Source organism: Schistocerca cancellata, chromosome 8 (assembly GCF_023864275.1).
Source record: "Schistocerca cancellata isolate TAMUIC-IGC-003103 chromosome 8, iqSchCanc2.1, whole genome shotgun sequence".
Taxonomy (NCBI): Eukaryota; Metazoa; Arthropoda; class Insecta; order Orthoptera; family Acrididae; genus Schistocerca; species Schistocerca cancellata.
The window spans coordinates 286,396,194-286,417,883 of record NC_064633.1 but is presented as its reverse complement, the minus strand read 5'-3'; the positions used below and the strand labels follow the sequence as shown (position 1 = coordinate 286,417,883).

General features: G+C 42.4%; 1 protein-coding gene across 1 annotated transcript in view; it reads left to right on the top strand.

Annotated features, from left to right (window-relative positions):
* Positions 1-21,690, top strand: part of LOC126095525 (sodium channel protein Nach-like) — a 267,631-nt gene that overhangs the window by 80,156 nt on the left and 165,785 nt on the right. Inside the window, exon 6 of the mRNA XM_049910308.1 lies at positions 11,232-11,343. Within this exon, the coding sequence (XP_049766265.1) occupies positions 11,232-11,343 (112 nt within the window). The remainder of the gene's footprint in view (positions 1-11,231; positions 11,344-21,690) is intronic.

The window sequence follows — 21,690 nt, the reverse complement described above, 5'->3', positions numbered from 1 at the left end:
AAAAAAATATGTGTTTGTTCTTTTTGCGCGCTATACGAGATTGGAATAATAGAGAATTGTGAAGGTGGTTCGATGAACCCTGTGCCAGGCACTGTGATTTGCAGAGTAACCATGTAAACGTAGATGTAGATTAACATAATTATAGAAAGTATTTTCTCGCTATCTGTACCTGACATATCCTATGCACTTGTCTTTATAGAAGGGCACTAATGTTTTTTAGCTTAACACTGTATGCTTGTAACTCATTTTAGGAGTGAAATGCCACGTCAGTTTTGAATATAATTGTGACAGAAACTATTTTCAACGTATAATAACTATTGCGTTTTCTGATTGATAGTAGTAACATGTCAATATTGACGGTGGTACCTTGATTACTGGCGAGCCAAAGACTGTAAGGCAGTACTGATGTACTTTGGTGTGTAGTCATAGTACATCGATCTTCAGAACGTTGACATGGTTACTGGTGGAGTTCCTGCTAAAGATCTTTGCCTCTGGTTGTTACATTCAGGGAATTATAGTGGGCATCATGCGAATTTTTATTGGTTACTAGCTACCCTTATGATCTGGACGTAAATATTGTACACAAATAATTGCATTTAGACTTGATTTAACGTGTTTTACGGTCACTGGTTGGCAATGATGTAATGCTGGAGACGGTGGGTGGAGCTTCCGCTATTTAAGCAACGTAAATTGCATGTCATGCAACAGTGGTCATACGTATACTAGAGTGGGGCCTGCTCTTCACCAGTTTCAGCAGACTCCTATGGACATAGCTGATCAGAACAGTGGTCGAAACTGGTAACCAGTAAATCGATCAACATCTTTATGTGATTTGGACTGTTTTGTTATGTAAAACAAAATTTATTTACAGTTAAAGTTAACATTTACAGACCTACATTGGTTCATGACATTACAAAATTCATAAAATTAATAGCTGCTGTAACATTTTTAAGTATTCTGATTTTTTTTTCAGTACTCAAATATTTTCAATAACTTATCATTTTAAGTAGTGATGTGTAGTTCATGAACGAATTAGTTCAAATGAATTATTCTAGGAAAGGAACTGTTTGGATCAGCCTTTCTTTCAATGACCTATCTTTCTTTTACTACTCATTTTCCTACGTTCTGGAACTGAGAATGCACATGCACGAATCTCCCCTCCTTTTATACTGAGTACATCCTACCTTCCAGGACCTAAGTGTCTGCAGTTTTGAACTCTTAACGGTGAAATGTATGAACTGAGTCTTATTGAAAGACTAAAACATTTCCGTTAGTTCACTTAGTTCAGTTCTGGCCCAGCATCGATCCGTGTGAACTGTGAAGGATTGGAAAACTGAAACCGTTCTGTTAGTTCATTTAGTTCAGTTCAGATTCCAGTTCCGGACTGTGCCAGATTGGAAGACCAAGACCGTTCTGGTAGTTCACTTAGCTCACTTCAAGCACCAGATCGAAACTGTACCAAACTGGAAGACTGAAACCATTTTGTTAGCTCACTGTAGTTCAGTTAGGACTCCAGGTCAAAAGACTAAAACCCATCCATTTTTTCTCTTAGTTCAGTTCCGGATCCAGTTCCGAACTATGTCGAATCAGAAGACCGAAACCACTCCGCTAGTTCACTGTAGTGCAGTACAGGCTCCACTACTGAAAGGCTCCAATTCCGATATCCTGTTCCTTGACACTTGTTAGCACTCGCTACGTAGTTTTATTTACACTGTAGGTAAATATTTCTTCCTCATCTTAAGAATTTTTTTAACTAAATAAGAATACGTTTTATTTCTTTTTCCAGGCCCTATCAGATAAGAAAAAGGAGACAAACGCTCTTGGTGACTATAAGAATAATTTAATTTTCAGTGCTTCCCATTACACAAGTTTCCAAGCAAAGGCTAGGATTACAACTGAATGCGGTCAGCCCATCCCTAACTAAAACATTCCATGTAGAAAAAAAAAGTTCTTAGAAATATGCACACTGGGTTTGTTCCGAATGGTCACACAGTTTAGTAGGCAGTAAAATCTTGCTTCTAATTTAGTAGTTTAAAGGTTTGTTGGTAGTATTTTAACACGAAAAATGAACTACGTAGTTCTTTTGAACCTATTCAGTGAGAAGAACTATCTCAGAATGTATAGCTCTGTGAGAAGAACAATACTGTCCGTGTCTAGTTTCAAGAGCCCTTAACCCTCAGATGGAGTTGTGACTTTTCGGGAACTTTACCACAGATAACGGCAGTGGACCAGATAAGGCTCTCTGAGCAGCGCGGCAGTCCTCTCAAGTGGAATATCTTGATAGGGGTGTGGTGTGCTCTTAGCTTAACGGCGCGTACTGGGTTGTACCGCTGTAAATAATAAAGTGAATTTTATCTGCAGCAGCGCCGTTATTATTTCTAGGTTTTATCATTTCCCAGGATAAAATCCACAAGTGCTTTCTTTGTATCATAAATTATGTTGTGGGTTCTAAAATGATATCGACTTGGCTTAGCGATGAAAGTAATTTATTTTATTTTTATCACAAATATTTATTATATATTTCATGTTTGTATATATTAGAAAGTAAAAGATCAGCTGAACAAAAAAAAAAAAAATAAAAAAAATCATAAAAGGGAAACGAGTTAATGTAACACTTGATAAAAGTGATGTGAAGTGAAAAACAAAAATTCAAACTACTTTATTGTCTAAGAAATAACTCGACAGAGTAATAGATTCCTGTAAGATGAACACATATGGCATTAAAAATTAGCAGCATATAATGAACTTCACATATGATCTGGTACACTGTTTTTCATTTGGGTTGAATATTCACCCAGGTTCCCTTCTCCACACTCTTTACTAACCACACTTTGGCAAACTGGACGACTGTAAGAGGTGCAATACTTGTTGCTCTTTTCCTCGCGCGCATGGGGTAAAGAGCGCATCACTCCCTCTTCGAGTCCAGATTGGGTATACGTGATCTTGGGAGATGTTTCTTCTAAACTCTTGAGACTATTAATCTTAGTTGTTTTAGTAGTCTGCCTCTGATCAGCCACCTTGAGAAAGTGTTCAGTAAGCGCCTGGAAGGTGTTTTGATAATTAAGCGTAAAAATATGATATTTAGTTGACAAGTAAATGTTGATCACACAGAAAATATAAACGCTAATGGCACCAATCGAATTTACAGCTGCGCACAGAGAAAGTGGATGCCTCCAAAATGCTTTCAGTTTGCCTGCAGGACGGTTAACAACTGCCGGCAGGGTATGTGGAACTGCCAACAATACAATGGCCAACAGAAGAAATGGTAGCGGCGTACAGTTTCACTGGTATCAAAAAGGTTCCTAAAATTATGTTTGTGGACTAAAATTAAACTAGTTTTGATGTATCCACCACCCACCTGAGCCAATTACTCAGCACAGTCTGTCTTCCTCAAAAGCCTAGTAAAAGAAAACTGATTGACTCCTTTCACCATACTGCAGGGCAAGGAATGCTTTGCAGTCAGATTAAAGGAAGAGACAGATAGGTATATACACATAAACTGAGAGAGCTCTCATTCTCTGCAAATGAAAATTGTTCGAATTGGGCAGAACAGGGATTTAAAGAATACAAATTCCTCTGATCAGCTTATGAGATATGTTCGAAGCAGCGAAGTCCAACTAACTTGTACAAAGGTGACATGAAACGTCTCAAAACAGTCAAGTGTTTATTACACTAACATCATATTCGATGTAGCTTCAGATGCAGTTTCACCTAGTGTTCAGACCCCAGCACACTGCAATAAAAAACATCGCGAATATACGTGAGGTAAGACTATGATAGAGACGCTTACACGTCCATTTGATAACACACAAGCATATCCTATTCCACTAGTAGCGTTGAATCTACCATGGTGGCATAAGGGATTTATCACGCCATGTGCATCCTTGATGCACTCAATCTCTTGTAGAAATAAGCACTAACAAATACCCTATTCATAAACTGAGCCAATTTATTTCCTTGTGCCAAATACTCTCTGTAATTTTCTCCATCCTTCCCAATCTTTATGCACATTGCATACGTGTGATGGGAACCATTTACAGATGAAAGAGGAAACCATACGTGTTAGGATTAAGGTAAACCATGAAAAAATGTTTGAGCTATGGAAACTCTCCCAGGGCTTTGATCAGGCTGTGGATTGTAGGTATTATTTTTAATCGTGACTTTCGTCTTGGTGTTCTGAAAATGAAAGTAATTTCGTCAAGAACAACACAAAAACCTCGCCTCTGTATGTCCATCTTTCCAGAGATGGTTCGAGACCTCGGCTGTTCATTATAGAATCTCGAATCAAACACTTTACAGCCGTCTAAATTTGGAAATTTAGACGACTGAAGGGCGTTCGATTCGACAATTGTGGAATACAGCGTAACGAACGCTATAATTTGTAGCCTGCCAGATACTAATTACACAAATTGGAGATTATTTGTAAAAATCTGTAATAAAATTTCGAAACATTCTCATAGAGCACTTCGTTAATTAAAATCTAGGTAACGGTCTCAGTTACAAAAAGGAGCTTCAAATTTTAAAACATTAATCATTGGATAACAGAGCAAATAACGTATTAGATTAAATTCAGTCGCCGCGTTAAAAGGGATCGCCTAGTTTGTAATGGCCTACCTGCAATTATAGGCCTACTTTGCGTAACGGGAAAGAGCAGACACTTTATTTAGAAATAACCTTCCTGTTCAAATTCCCACGGGGCCGCTACTACACTGTGAAATAACTTACATATTGATACAAACAGGTCGTATAAAATGTCAGAAATAACAAAGTTTGAAATCTAAGACAATGTATTGAGGAGAGCGAAATGGAGGTCATAACGGTCTTCCTCAGGTAGTGCTGCACTGTGAATCATTTTTGCCCCTTAAGAACGTTGAAAATTATAAGTCCCTATGCTCAAAACGTGTACAGCCGAAGTCACAATCAGGGACTGGCATGAAAGTACTCTCAGGCTGAGAGTCACAACAAGAAGCTTAAGGCTCACATTAAGTAATTATATATATCCCAGGCATCAGTCTCAAGACTGAATTTTCCTGGTCATCGGATTTTCGGGGACTAGGAACGTCATGCGCAGACGAGTCGGAGCTTCTCAAAATCTTTAAGACCAAAACAGAAAAACGTCATAGGTACTAACACACTCTCCAAAGTAGATAAACTCAAACAACTCACAAATATTATTGAAAAATTCCACATAAAAATCCTTGCGATTCAAGAAACATGGATAACTGACGAATATCATCTAGATCAGGGAAACTTCAGAATCTACAAAGGAAAACCTGCTGTCCAACTGAACAAGGGACCCAAACAATATGACACAGATTTAGTTGTGCACAAATCAATTATAGATTCAATAATAAACTTCCATTCAACATCAGAAAGAATCTCCACAATCTCAGTAATATCTGGAAACGAGGTATACACAGTGACAAATGCACATGGCCCCACAAATGATTAGAAAAGAAAAGATCCAGAGGTAACAGATTACTTGTGGGAACTACTGGAGGAAGCTTAAAATAAAATCCCTACTCATCATGTGAAAATAATTTTAGGAGAATTCAATGGACAATTCGGTAAAGAGAAAAAAATCAGGAAAAACAACGTAATTCATACAGTTCAAATGGCTCTGAGCACTATTGGACTTAACATCTGTGGTCATCAGTCCCCTAGAACTTAGAACTACTTAAACCTAACTAACCTAAGGACATCACACACATCCACGCCCGAGGCAGGATTCGAACCTGCGACCGTAGCAGTCACGCGGTTCCGGACTGCGCGCCTAGAACCGCTAGACCACCGCGGCCGGCCATACAGTTCACAAGAGAACAAATGAAAACGGCGACAGACTCATAAACTTCTGCGAAAACTTTAGTATTAAGATCATTTCCACGCAATTCCGTAACCTGTAAAAAAACGTACAAAATTGAAATCACCTGATGCAGCTTTGGGTGAATCTCACATAGACCATGTTGCCATATCTAATAAGAATACCAAAGAAATAACGTACGAACAAGAGAGGTATTTTTTTTAATCAGACCACCATCTGCTGAAAATATTAGATTTCAACCTAACAGAAAGAAACCACCAACGAACAAAACATTAGAACTGATCCAGAATACCTTAAGAGGGGTAGGACGTCAAACGGGCCGACTTGGAGCAGGAGAGGCACCACAGGACATTTTAATTTGCACTGTCTATACTTTTACAAATAAATTCATAAAACGTTGACAGCATGACCAGGAAGGATTCAGGATTCTTTCAAAGGCCTTGTTAAACAGACTAGAAGAACAAGCGGACCAGTTAATTGGGAAGTATCAGGCAGGGTTTCGCAAAGGTCGATCTTGCAACGAACATATATGGATCTTAAAACAATTTTGCAAATGAGAAGATGTAGAAATACTGGGGGGTAACTTTTGTCGATTTTAAAAAAGGCTTACGACTCAATAGACAGACAAATATTATTCCACACTTTAGAGGAGTTCAGGATTGATAGGAAAACAAGGTCACTTATTCAACAGGCATTAACAGAAACCACCTCCAAAGTTAAATTCATGGGAGAAACATCAGAAACATTTCCTATCCATACTGGTGTTCGTCAAGGAGATGGAATGTCCCCCCTTCTATTTACCATGGTTGTGGAAAGAATTGTGAGGACATGAAAAAAGGAAATAAAAGGAACTCAGCTTGGGTTTAAAAAAGAGCAGAGAATTACGGTGAAGTATCTGGCTTTCGCGGGCGATCTTGCCATTCTAACGAACAATAGAGAGGAAGCCAAACTTTCATTCGAAAAACTACACGAAATCTCACAGAAAACTGGGCTACAAATCTCCTACGACAAAACACAGTATATGGAAAACAAGCCTGTAGATAATCTCCCCATTACTACTCAATACGGGAAAGTGGCACAAGTTGTCCACTTCAGATATCTGGGAGAGATAATCCAACCATCAGGACTGAACTTAATAGCCAATAAAGACAGAATCTCTAGATTACAAAAAGCATACAAGCTCACTTGGAATCACTATAATAAGAAATCTATTTATGTCAATGCGAAACTAAGGCATTGAAGACAGTAGTCCTACAAGAAGCACTTTATGCTGCAGAAGCTACAGTGACACATGGTCATACGAAGATCAGAGATACTGAAAAGCAGGAAAGAAAAATTCTGAGGAAAATGTATGAACTATTGTTTCGGGAAGGAATTTGGATGAAGAGGCCTACTAGAGAGATTTACAAAGACAAGGAAACAATGACAGACACTATTAAAAGAGGAGGATGAAATTATATGGACATATCAGGAGGATGAATAAAACTAGGCTCTCGAGGCCAATCTTTGAGATAGTAAACAAGAGCAAAAAGATGACAAAGTGGATCACAAAGACAAAGAAACAATAATAGACACCATTAGAAAGAGAAGAATGCAATTTTATGGACATATCAGCAGGATGAATAAAACCAGGCTCTCAAGGCCAATCTTTGAGATTAGAAACAAGACCAAAAAGAAGACAAAGTGGATCACTGAAACAGAAGAAGACATTAAAAAACTTGTAATCACACAAGACAACATAAACAGTAGAGAACAGTTTAGGAACATCATAAAGAAACACACACTTAAACAAGAACACACGAAGAACAGAACGGGAAAAAGATCGTCGGAAGAACGCAAGAGAGAACACAGGGAACGTATGAACAGAATTTGGAAAGAACGAAGAAAGAAGAAGAAATCATGACTACTCAAGGTAAATCACTCTCTTAAAAGGGAATAATCGAAAACTATATATATATACTAACTGATGAAATGTAGCCAGGAAATCCAACGTACTGCGGAACTGACTACTAGATATCACGAGAGACCCCGGTATAAAAACAGGCAAGCAGTACTGTCAGTAGCGAAGCAGTAACAGAAGATGGGTCGGTCAGGAGACATTTATACCCCTCTAAAGCTGCCCAGGTTGTCTGTTGGTGACTTGATTGCGAAGGAACAACCACAGTTAAACTACAACCCGTCACACCCCGTGTACAGACGCACAGGGACCGTCAAGCAACGCGGAGGGTGGATGTAAAAAGTTGCATGAAACCAGCCGAATGAATCACTGTTGAGTTCCTAAGTGCTAATATCAGTCCAGCTAGCACAATGAGGCGTTAAAAAGATTGGCTTACAATGATCGATCAGTTCCTCATAAACCACATATTTCTGTAGTCAGTGCTAGGAGACGCTTGAGGTGATGTATTGTATAACGCCACTGGACAGTGGACGACTGGGAACGACTGATCTGAGTGACAAATCACGCAAAAACCTGTGTTTGGTTTTGGGTTTGATCAGATAGTGTACACTTTTCTGTCTGTAAGAAATAGTCCAGATGTGTATCGCATCATCACACATAGCCCCATCTCCATAACCATGCTATAATGCAGATACTAAGAGGAAAACTTTTAAACAGAGCAGCACGACAAAACCTACCAACCTGTAAGACATACTGGTCCAACGTCCAGATAAATCAGGAAAACAAAGGAAAAATCAGTATCAGTGTAAAACCGCATGAAATTATACAATGAAGAGGAAATGAAATAAGAAAATATGTTCACACACTGTCCAGTCCCATCAATGTGACCACCTGTCAAAAGCCTGAATAAGCACTATCTGCAGTGAGTACCGCTGCGAGACGTCCAGGAAGCGGGCAGTGACGTTCTGGAAGGTACGCACTGGGATGTGGATGTGAAGCCATGCCAATTTCAGTTCCATGGCCAACAGTGCTAGGTTTCTAGTTTGAGGATCCATGGCATGAATAGCACGATCGAGGTCTCACAGATTTTCAAATGGTTCAAATGGCTCTGAGCACTATGGGACTCAACATCTGAGGTTATCAGTCTCCTAGATCTTAGAACTACTTAAACCTAACTAACCTAAGGACATCACACGCATACATGCCCGAGGCAGGATTCGAACCTGTGACCGGAGCGGTCACGCGGTTCCAGACTGAAGCGCCTAGAACCGCTCGGCTACCACGGCCGGCAACAGATTTTCAAGTGGGTTTAAATCCAGGGAGTTTTGTGGCCAGAGTAGCCCGATAAAATCAATGCTCTTCGAATCATGCACATACACTATGGGCAATATGAAACGTTCCATCCTCTTCCTTGTACACGTCATCGTGCTGCGGAAAAAAAACTACATGTATGAGTAGATATGGTCCCCACGGATAGATGCATACTTCTGTTGATCGACTGTGCGTTCTAGAACGACAAGATCATTCAGAGAATGCCACGGAAGCATTATTCAGACCACAACGCACGCTCCTCCAGCATGGACCCTTCCAACGACTGTTGCAGGATATTTGCTTTCAGAAGTTCCACGACATACACGTCGAAAGCCGTGTGTCCAGTGGAGTGTAAAACAGGATTTATCTTAAAATGCCACCTGCATCTCTCAGTGGACTGCCAGGTGGAGTACTTGCATGCAAACTCCAACCTTAGTTGTCGATGAACAGCAGACATCATGGGTGCATATACCAGGTGCCTGTTGCAAATCCAATGCTAGTTGAGGAGACACTGTTGGTAGTTCCTTGGTTCATCTAGGTGGTTAGCTGCTCAACAGCTGCACATCTATTCGCCTATAGACATCTCCACTGCTGTCGTCCATACCTATCATCTATGGCCCATGCTGCATTAGAGTTGCCTCGGCATCAGTCTTAGATTTTTTTCTTTTTGAGGCATCATCTTCTGACTGGTTTGATACGAGGACCCACCACGAATTCCTCTCATGTGCCAACCTCTTCATCTCAGAGTAGCACTAGCAACCTACATCCTGAATTATCTGTTGGATGTATTCCAATCTCTGTCTTCCTCTACAGTTTGTGCATTCCACAGCTCCCTCTAGTATCATGAAAATAAGTCCCTGATGTCTTAACAGATGTCCTATCATCCTGTCCGTTCGCTTTGTCAGTGTTTTCCACATATTCCTTTCCTCTTTGACTCTGCGCAGAACCTATCATTCCATACCTTATCAGTCCACCTAATTTACAACATTCGTCTGTAGCACCGCATCTCAAATGCTTCGATTCTCTCCTGTTCCGGTTTTCCCACTGTCCATGTTAAGCTACCATATAATACTGTGCTCCAAACGTACATTCTTAGAAATTTCTTTCTCAAATTAAGTCCTATGTTTAATACTAATAGACTTCTACTGCCACAAGTGCCCTTTTTTCCAGTACTAGCCTGGTTTTTATGTCCTCCTTGTTCGGTCCGTCATTGATTGTTTTGCTGTCTAATTAGCAGAATCTTTAACTTCACCTACTTCGTGACAATGAATCCTGATGTCAGGTTTCTCGATATTCTCATTTCTGCTACTCATTACTTTCGTCTTTCTTTTGTTTACTCTCGATCCATTTTCTGTACTCATTAGACTGTTCATTCAATTCAGCAGATCATGTAATTCTTCCTCGCTTTCACGCAGTAGAGCAATGTCATCAGCAAATCGTATCATTGATAGCTTTTCATCTTGAATTTTACTCCCACTCCTGAAACTTGGTTTTATTTCCGTGATTGCATCTTCTACTGTGCCCATCTGTGGTGTATCTTGCTTCTGCTGGTACAAGAAATTGTCGTTAGCTATCCAGAGAGTATACTGCTTTGGTTCTAGCTACCAGAGCACTGTCTCTCAGCAGGAGGTATCGTGATACCTCATTTTTACCGACGGAAACGTTTACCATATCCTAGCAACGTATATCTCCAAATGGAGAAGTGTCAGGTTACCCACTATCATACACTCACAGCACTCTGCCCTAATATCGCCCACGGTGTGTGTACGAGGAGGAATCATTTCTATTTTCCAGTGGCATTATACTGCCGTACTATGAGAACTGCCTCCTGCTGCCTTCAATAACCTCGTTATTCTCAGAGAAAAACTGCAAAATTCTTTCGCCGGAGTTTATTCGCTTTTCGATATACAAATTTTTGGTTCTGTAGCAGCTTATATAAAGTTTAGTGAAATACGTAACACGTTTTGACCACATTACACTACTAGTCATCAATGTAAGACGTCTTCTCAGATTTCAACAAAAAATAAATTCTTTTCATGCATTGCCTGTTATGGACATCACACTCGGTGCAATGACATTCAAGCTTATTATGGATACGATACAGGGTCGTATAACAATTACCAATTACATTACTGTGTATGATGCACTTTACATAACTTAAACTTTCAAAAATACCAATAAAGCTCCATACTTATTTTTCAGGAAAGATGGACGACGGCCAAGCACTGCCATTGATATGACTTCGAATGGAACAACTAAGGAGCCAAGACTGGTAGTAAAATTTAAGGAAATTACAACGACTGATTGGCCTGTGGTGAGTGTAACTGCCAGCTACATTGTCATAAATTTACTGTTTAATGCTTAAGTTATTGCTGGGAGTTGTTGTTAAGAGCGAAATCAGGATATGAGTGCAAACTGTATGTAGCTAGGGTACGTTATAGTGGCGTCGCAATAGGCATACTGGGCAGAAAAGTGCTGTCGTAAGCATCAACGTGGTGTCATATTACTGTTGACACAATAGCGCATGTCATATTTCTCTGGCAGCAGCAACAGCACTTCCTTACTTCCAAGGTCATACTGGTAACCGCAGATGCCAAGGTCAAGATGGGAAGGGGAGGGAAAGGAGGACACGGCCAACCCCACGCAGTTCTGCTAATTTTACTTGAAACATCCCCAGCTCTGAATGCCCCTCGCTCTGCAATTATTATTTTTGCATTAGTGACTTTCAAGAGTTCCTTTAAGAACTGGCTCACCAGTCAAATTGCAATTATTTTTCCTTTATTTTTATTATATTCCCCACACCCCATATCAGGGTCCGTGGTACAGGCGACCCTCTGTTCAGTCAATGGACAATAAAATAGTAAAGTAGATGAAAAAACAAGAAACAGATAACGGAGATACTTACACTGGCTTTAAAACCCTTTCAAAGGGAGAAAATGAAATGGAAGTTTTGAGATAGACAAAGGATGACTTTTGTACTGGTATTTAAAAAACATTAATAATATAGCTAAAATGAAAATCAAATACAGGAATCACACATTTAAAACATGTTGCCGAAACGCTAACCTGTAAAAGAAGCACTTTTTCCTATCACTAGAAATTGGAAGACCATGCCACAGGATAGGTAGTCTGCTGTTGAATGGGAAAGGTTGGCCAGTGAATAGAAAAGAAATGTGGTGGTATAACGATGTAGGACCGGTGCACTGCTGATATGGGGTGGCTGTTGGGACAGAAGAGGGGTGGAATAGAGGTGGGAGCCGGTGACACTAACAGTTGTTGGGTAAAGGAGGTGGGGAAAGAACGTAGAAGGGAAAAAGGGGGGGGTAAGGTTATGTGGAGAGGGGAGGGGAAAGAAGCCCTAATAAGATTGATTGGGTGGGGTGGACATATATCTGGTAGGATGGGTAAATGTCGGAACAGAGTACATGATCTGAGAGGAGGAAATGGTTGAAGTTTCCTTGGGAGAGCATATGGAGGGCGAGTAAGTGGAGGATTGGAGGAATGTATTGGTAAAGGCGCAGCTGCATGTGAGGATTGGAAAGTAGAGAGGAAACGATAGGATTATTGGAGTCGAGTTTGTGGATGATATAAAGTGTTTGGAGGAGTTCCACGTGAGTGAGGAGAGACTGGAATGTGATGAGCTGGTAAAGAATCTTCAAGGGGGAAACTTGTGCACCTCTGGTACAGAGCCGAATGGAGGGTCTGATCAGAGGCTCAGACGGGTCTGCGACCTTGTAGGCTGCCGTTTCCTAGGCTTGCGCCATGGAGTCATTGGGCTTTGAGTTCACTGAATAGGCCAGGAGTCCACTACAGGCAGGAGGTAGCTATGGGGGTAGCAGGAGCTGTGTGGCGTGGACTGGGTGGCTTTTTGGGTTAGAGGATTTCAGGAAACCACAAAAAGGGCTTCGGTCTCAAAGGGCGCAGGCCAAACACAGGAAGAATGTAGATATATGAATCATCGGTATAACAGTTGTAAATTGTCGTAGGTGTATTAGGAAAGTACCAGAGTTACAAGCGCTAATAGAAAGCACTCATGCTCAAATCGTTATAGGTGCTGAAAACTGGCTAAAGCCGGAGATAAGCTCAGCCGAAACTTTTGCGAAAAATCTGTGTTCCGAAAGGACACAGTTGGCGGTGTCGTGTTTGTTGCTGTTAAAAGTAATTTACCTACTCCAAAAATTGAAGTGGATAGTTCCTGTGAGTTAGTGTGGGCAGAGGTCATTCTTGGTAACCGGAATAAAATAATAATTCGATCAAAACTGTGTGCCCGACCGAGACTCGAACTCGGGACCTTTGCCTTTCGCGGGCAAGTGCTCTACCATCTGAGCTACCGAAGCACGACTCACGCCCGGTACTCACAGCCTTACTTCTGCCAGTATCTCGTCTCCTACCTTCCAAACTTTACAGAAGCTCTCCTCGCAGGAGAGCTTCTGTAAAGTTTGGAAAGTAGGAGACGAGATACTGGTAGAAGTAACGCTGTGAGTACCGGGCGTGAGTCGTGCTTCGGTAGCTCAGATGGTAGAGCACTTGCCCGCGAAAGGTAAAGGTCCCGAGTTCGAGTCCCGGTCGGGCACACAGTTTTAATCTGTCAGGAAGTTTCATATCAGCGCACACTCCGCTGCAAAGTGAAAATCTCATTCTGGAAACATCCCCCAGGCTGTGGCTAAGCCATGTCTTCGCTATATCCTTTCTTTCAGGAGTGCTACTTCTGCAAGGTTCGCAGGAGAGCTTCTGTAAAGTTTGGAAGGTAGGAGACGAGATACTGGTAGAAGTAACGCTGTGAGTACCGGGCGTGAGTCGTGCTTCTGTAGCTCAGATGGTAGAGCACTTGCCCGCGAAAGGTAAAGGTCCCGAGTTCGAGTCCCGGTCGGGCACACAGTTTTAGTCTGTCAGGAAGTTTCATATCAGCGCACACTCCGCTGCAAAGTGAAAATCTCATTCTGGAAACATCCCCCAGGCTGTGGCTAAGCCATGTCTCCGCTATATCCTTTCTTTCAGGAGTGCTAGTTCTGTAAGGTCCGCAGGAGAGCTTCTGTAAAGTTTGGAAAGTAGGAGACGAGATACTGGTAGAAGTAACGCTGTGAGTACCGGGCGTGAGTCGTGCTTCGGTAGCTCAGATGGTAGAACACTTGCCCGCGAAAGGCAAAGGTCCCGAGTTCGAGTCCCGGTCGGGCACACAGTTTTAATCTGTCAGGAAGTTTCATATCAGCGCACACTCCGCTGCAAAGTGAAAATCTCATTCTGGAAACATACCCCAGGCTGTGGCTAAGCCATGTCTCCGCTATATCCTTTCTTTCAGGAGTGCTACTTCTGCAAGGTCCGCAGGAGAGCTTCTGTAAAGTTTGGAAGGTAGGAGACGAGATACTGGCAGAAGTAAGGCTGTGAGTACCGGGCGTGAGTCGTGCTTCGGTAGCTCAGATGGTAGAGCACTCGCCCGCGAAAGGCAAAAGTCCCGAGTTCGAGTCTCGGTCGGGCACACAGTTTTAATCTGCCAGCAAGTTTCATATCAGCGCATACTCCGCTGCAGAGTGAAAATCTTATTCTGGAAACATCCCCCAGGCTGTGGCTAAGCCATGTCTTCGCTATATCCTTTCTTTCAGGAGTGCTACTTCTGCAAGGTTCGCAGGAGAGCTTCTGTAAAGTTTGGAAGGTAGGAGACGAGATACTGGTAGAAGTAACGCTGTGAGTACCGGGCGTGAGTCGTGCTTCTGTAGCTCAGATGGTAGTGCACTTGCCCGCGAAAGGTAAAGGTCCCGAGTTCGAGTCCCGGTCGGGCACACAGTTTTAGTCTGTCAGGAAGTTTCATATCAGCGCACACTCCGCTGCAAAGTGAAAATCTCATTCTGGAAACATCCCCCAGGCTGTGGCTAAGCCATGTCTCCGCTATATCCTTTCTTTCAGGAGTGCTAGTTCTGTAAGGTCCGCAGGAGAGCTTCTGTAAAGTTTGGAAAGTAGGAGACGAGATACTGGTAGAAGTAACGCTGTGAGTACCGGGCGTGAGTCGTGCTTCGGTAGCTCAGATGGTAGAGCACTTGCCCGCGAAAGGCAAAGGTCCCGAGTTCGAGTCCCGGTCGGGCACACAGTTTTAATCTGTCAGGAAGTTTCATATCAGCGCACACTCCGCTGCAAAGTGAAAATCTCATTCTGGAAACATCCCCCAGGCTGTGGCTAAGCCATGTCTCCGCTATATCCTTTCTTTCAGGAGTGCTACTTCTGCAAGGTCCGCAGGAGAGCTTCTGTAAAGTTTGGAAGGTAGGAGACGAGATACTGGTAGATGTAAGGCTGTGAGTACCGGGCGTGAGTTGTGCTTCGGTAGCTCAGATGGTAGAGCACTCGCCCGCGAAAGGCAAAAGTCCCGAGTTCGAGTCTCGGTCGGGCACACAGTTTTAATCTGCCAGGAAGTTTCATATCAGCGCATACTCCGCTGCAGAGTGAAAATCTCATTCTGGAAACATCCCCCAGGCTGTGGCTAAGCCATGTCTCCGCTATATCCTTTCTTTCAGGAGTGCTACTTCTGCAAGGTTCGCAGGAGAGCTTCTGTAAAGTTTGGAAGGTAGGAGACGAGATACTGGCAGAACTAAGGCTGTGAGTACCGGCCGTGAGTCGTGCTTCGGTAGCTCAGATGGTAGAGCACTTGCCCCCGAAAGGCAAAGGACCCGAGTTCGAGTCCCGGTCGGGCACACAGTTTTAATCTGCCAGGAAGTTTCATATCAGCGCACACTCCGCTGCAAAGTGAAAATCTCATTCTGGAAACATCCCCCAGGCTGTGGCTAAGCCATGTCTCCGCTATATCCTTTCTTTCAGGAGTGCTAGTTCTGTAAGGTCCGCAGGAGAGCTTCTGTAAAGTTTGGAAGGTAGGAGACGAGATACTGGCAGAACTAAGGCTGTGAGTACCGGGCGTGAGTCGTGCTCCGGTAGCTCAGATGGTAGAGCACTTGCCCGCGAAAGGCTAAGGTCCCGAGTTCGAGTCTCGGTCCGGCACACAGTTTTAATCTGCCACGAAGTTTCATATCAGCGCACACTCCGCTGCAGAGTGAAAATCTCATTCTGGAATAATTCGATCCTTTTACCGATGTCGTAATTCAGATAATAAAATTGCTGAAAGGTTCAGAGAAAACTCGAGTTTAATTTCAACCAAGTACCTGACTCATACAATCTTATGCAATTATAGTTGATGGTGAATTTAATTTACCCTAAATATGTTTGCGAAAATACATGTTTAAATCCGACATTGTACAAAACGCATTCTCTGAAAAGCAGTTAGTTCATAAGCCCACATGAATAGTAAACGGTTGTGCAAACACACATGACCTCTTAGCAAGAAATAATCCTGAGCTAATAACAACAATCAAAATGGATACAGGGATTAGAGAACAACACAGGGCTCTCGTAGCGAGATTAAATATTGTAACACCCACATCCTCCAAAAATAAACGTTTACAAAAGCAGATAAAAATTCACTCGACGACTTCCTGAGACACAATCTCCACTCGTTCCAAATTGCAATGTAAGTGTAGACCAGATGTGGCTTGAATTCAAAGAAATAGTATCGGCATCAACAGAGAGCTTTATACCAAATAAATTAACAAAATACGGGGCTGATCCTCCTTGGTACACAAAACGCGTCAGAACACTGTGGCAGAAACAACTAAAAAAAACATACCAAATTCAAACGGACGCAATGTCTCCGAGATTGCCAATCTTTTTACAGGAGCTCTAAATTCTGTCCGTACTTCAATGCGAGATGCTTATAATAGTTTCCACAACGAAACTTTGTCTGGAAACCTGACAGAAAACCCAAAGAGCGACAAGACACAATTAATTTCTTCTCTGCACGACAGAAATGGAAATACTATAGACAGCAGTGCTGCCAAAGCAGATTTACCAAACACAGCCTTTCTAAATTTCTTCGCAAAAGAAGACAATGTGAATATTCCAGCATTCGAATCAAGAACAGATGCCAACATGAGTAACGCAGAAGTAGATATCCTCGGAGTAGTGAAACAACTTAAATCACTTGACAAAAGCAAGTCTTCCGGTCCAGACTGTTCACCTACCAGATTCCTTTCAGAATATGCTGATGCAATAGCTGCATACTCAACTATCATATACAACCGTACGATCGACGAAAGATTCGTACCCAAAGACTGTAAGGCTCAAGAGGTCACACCAATATTCAAGAAAAATAGTAGACGTAATCCATTAAATTACAGGCCCATAACATTAAAGTCGACATGCATCAGGATTGTGGAGCATATATTGTGTTCGAACATTTAACACACAGTCACAGAATTTATAAAACTCACATAAAGTGTTGAGTGCTACTGACAAGGGATTTCAAAACAATTCCGTATTTCTAGATTTACAGAAGGTTTTTGGTACTGTACCGCACAATCGACTTGTAATGAAATTGTGTGCTCATGCAATATCGTCTCCGCTATGTGACTGGATTCGTGGTTTCCTGTCAGAGAGGTTACAGTTCGTAGTAATTAACAGTAGGTCATCGAGTAAAATAGACGCGATTTCTGGCGTTCCCCAAGGTAGTGTTATAGACCCTTTGCTGTTCCTTACATATGTATTTAAAAACCATTTAGGAGACAATCTGAGCAGCTATCTTAAGTTGTTTGGAGATGATGCTGTCTTTTGTCGACTAGTAAAGTCATCAGAAGATCAAAACAAATTGCAAAACGATTTATAAAAGATACCTGTAAGGTTCTAAAATTGGCAGTTGATCCTAAATAACGAAAAGTGTGAGGTCATCCACACGAGTGTTAAAAGGAATCCGTTAAACTTCGGCTACACGACGAATCAGGCAAATCTAAAGGCCGTAAATTCAACTAAATACCTAGGGATTACAATTAAAAACAACTAAAATTGGAAGGAACACATAGAAAATGTTATGGGGAAAGCTAACCAAAGACTGCGTTTATTGGCAAGACACTTAGAAAATGTAACAGATCTGCTAAAGAGACTTGTCTGCACTATGGTTGTATGTCCTCTTTTAGAATACAGCTGCGCGATATGGGATCCTTACCAGATGGGACTGACGTAGTACATCGAGAAAGTTAAAATAAGGGCAGCACGTTTCGTACTAAAGCGGAATAAGGGAGAGAGTGTCACTGAAATGATACAGGATTCGGGTGGGACATCATTAAAATAAAGGCGTTTTTCGTTGGGGCAGAATCTTCAATCGAAATTTCTATCACCAATTTTCTACTCCGAATGTGAAAATATTTTGTTGACTCCGAGCTACATTATAATAAATCATCATAATAAATTAAGGGAATCAGATCTCGCACGAAAAGATATAGGTGTTCGTTTTCTCCCCGCGCAATACGAGACTGGAATAATAGAGAATTACTGAGAATGTGGTTCGATTAATCCTCTGCCAGGCACTTAAATGTGATTTGTAAAGTATCCGTGTAGATATAGAGTATGTTCGGTCAAATGTCGATGATAATGTTGTTTCGGGCACTGCGACAGTATTTCGGCGAGTTATTTTAGCAGAAGTTGCAGGAGATGTGATTTGTGTGGCAACAGTTGGAAGTAGGGGATATGTAAAGGATGCGTTAGAATACGTGGAAGAGGTTGTCGGAAGGGTAGGGTAGGCAAAAGAAGCTACTGCAAATGGGGACGATACTGTTGGAAGGGGAGGTTGGACATACGGCGTTAGGCCAAAGGGAATGCTCCGTATAGTGATAGGGGGAGCAGAGGAAGAGGTGGTGTAAATCACGTAGCTGCGTGGAGTGTCTGTCATGGGTCATAGGAAACAGGGAACAGTAGGTCGACGATAATTACCGGCGGCGGAGCGTCTGGCGCGATGTGATGACAGTAGGTGAGGAAGGCGGCGCCACTGAAGACGGAGGCGGCAGCGGCGAGTAGACTGTGGCGACGGAGCAGGCGGGGGGACGGTACAGGGGCGGCAGCGGCGGCTGCGACGATTTAAAGGCAGCTGAACACGGCGGAACGTGATGGTAACGGCAGCGCCGCCGGCGCCGGCTACGAAGACAATAAAACGATGACACGCAAGGATGTGACGTACAGACGCACACAGAAGACAGTCTCGACGACGCAAGCAAATTACGTCGGTGGACACAAACGTACGCAAAGCATAGCGGAGTGCCCCTACCAGACTATGCACAACAAGACACATATGATAACTTTGATTTGAAGCTACACTACTGGCCATTAAAATTACTACACCAAAAAGAAATGCAGATGATAAACGGGTATTCGTTGGACACATATATTATACTAGAACTGACATGTGATTATATTTTCACGCAATTTCGGTGCATAGATCCTGAGAAATCAATACCCAGAACAACCACCCCTGGCCGTAATAACGGCCTTGATACGCCTGGGCATTGAGTCAAACAGAGCGTGGATGGCGTGTACAGGTACAGCTGCCCATGCAGCTTCAACACGATACCACAGTTCATCAAGAGTAGTGACTGGCGTATTGTGACGAGCCAGTTGCTCCGCCACCATTGACCAGACGTTTTCAATTGGTGAGAGATCTGGAGAATGTGCGGGCCAGGGCAGCAGTCGAACGTTTTCTGTCTCCAGAAAGGCCCGTACAGGACCTGCAAAGTGCCGTCAATGCGAACAAGAGGTGACCGAGGCGTGTAACCAATGGCACCCCATACCATCACGCCGGGTGATACGCCAGTATGGCAATGACGAATACACGCTTCCAATGTGCGTTCACCGCGATGTCGCCAAACACGGATGTGACCATCATGATGCTGTAAACATAACCTGGATTCATGTGTAAAAATGACGTTTTGCCATTCGTGCACCCAGGTTTGTCGTTGAGTACACGATCGCAGGCGCTCCCGTCTGTGATGCAGCGTCAAGGGTAACCGCAGCCATGGTCTCCGAGCTGATAGTCCATGCTGCTGCAGACGTCGTCAAACTGTTCGTGCATATGGTTGTTGTCTTGCAAACGTCCCAATCTGTTGACTCAGGAATCGAGACGTGGCTGCACGATCCGTTACAGCCATGCGGATAAGATGCCTGTCGTCTCGACTGCTAGGGATACGAGGCCGTTGGGATCCAGCACGGCGTTCCGTATTACCCTCCTGAACCCACCGATTCCATATTCTGCTAACAGTCATTGGATCTCGACAAACGCGAGCAGCAATGTCGCGATACGATAAACCGCAATCGCCATAGGCTACAATCCGACCTTTATCAAAGTCGGAAACGTCATGGTACGCATTTCTCCTCCTTACACGAGGCATCACAACAACGTTTCACCAGGCAACGCCGGTCAACTGCTGTTTGTGTGTGAGAAATCGGTTGGAAACTTTCCTCATGTCAGCACGTTGTAAGTGTCGCCACCGGCGCCAACCTTGTGTGAATGCTCTGAAAAGCTAATCATTTGCATATCACAGCATCTTCTTTCTGTCGGTTTAATTTCGCGTCTGTAGCACGTCATCTTCGTGGTGTATCAATTTTAATGGCCAGTAGTGTATATAACATTCGGCATCGAATATTGGACCAGTAAAAGCATATTTCTCTACAAATAATAAAAATCAAAATTTGATTATAAAATATCAATAATGAAATATAAATTTGTATTTGTTGAGAATGAGCTTAAATACAATATCTCAGGCTCTGAAAACGTAGAAAAGCAAGTCCACTTTCACATTCCATTTGCTCCTATCACTAGCAGATCGCTGGATTGTACAGAGCGAGTGCTTTGCGCCACCAGAAGATGGCTGCATGTTAAAACAAAGAAGTTCGTTTTCTGAACTATGATTTCGCACTACCACTAGTAGTTTGCTGCACGTTTAAAAAACGGAACAGAGTTTTTAACTATTTTCCACACCTAAGACGCTGAAAAAATTGGAAAACGTCTGCAAAATATGTCAGCACCACGAAAAATGCGATATTTATATAGCTAGTTGAGGGGAAATTCGATCTTTAGATCTTGATTTCCTACTGTCGCCGATATACTGATGGAGGGCAAAAAACGCAACAGAGTTGCATATTAATTACTTTTTCCACATCTAAGTTATGGAAAAAATTCTAAAATGTCTGCAAAATACATCAGCAGGACGAAAAAGTGTAAAACAAAACACGAGTCAATTTCTACATATACATATATTCATTAAATCAGTGCCAAAATGCTAAATTGTGTACCCTAAAGGCAGAATGGTTCAAATGGCTCTGAGCACTATGCGACTTAACTTCTGAGGTCATCAGTCGCCTAGAACTTAGAACTAATTAAACCTAACTAACCTAAGGACATCACACACATCCATGCCCGAGGCAGGATTCGAACCTGCGACCGGAGCGGTCGCTCGGCTCCGGACTGTAGCGCCTAGAACCGAACGGCCAATCCGGCCGGCCTAAAGGCAGAGTTCAATGCCTAATAACAGGTAACATTTTAGAAGGTAGGACTGAAATTTCGATGTAGTAAAACTACACTGACCAGACTTATAATAACAGAACAATAGGTGTTAGCTAAGCAGGCAGATGGACAGATTAAATGTAACTAATTCTGTCTACTCACAACACAGCTTCAAATAAAATATTTCTTAGGTAGCCAACAAAGTACGATGTTTCCAGTTTTATTTTCGGTTAATACGTGAAAAAAAAGGCTGTAAGACTCAAATCGATTGAGGTAATGTCATACTCATCTGCAGTGTAA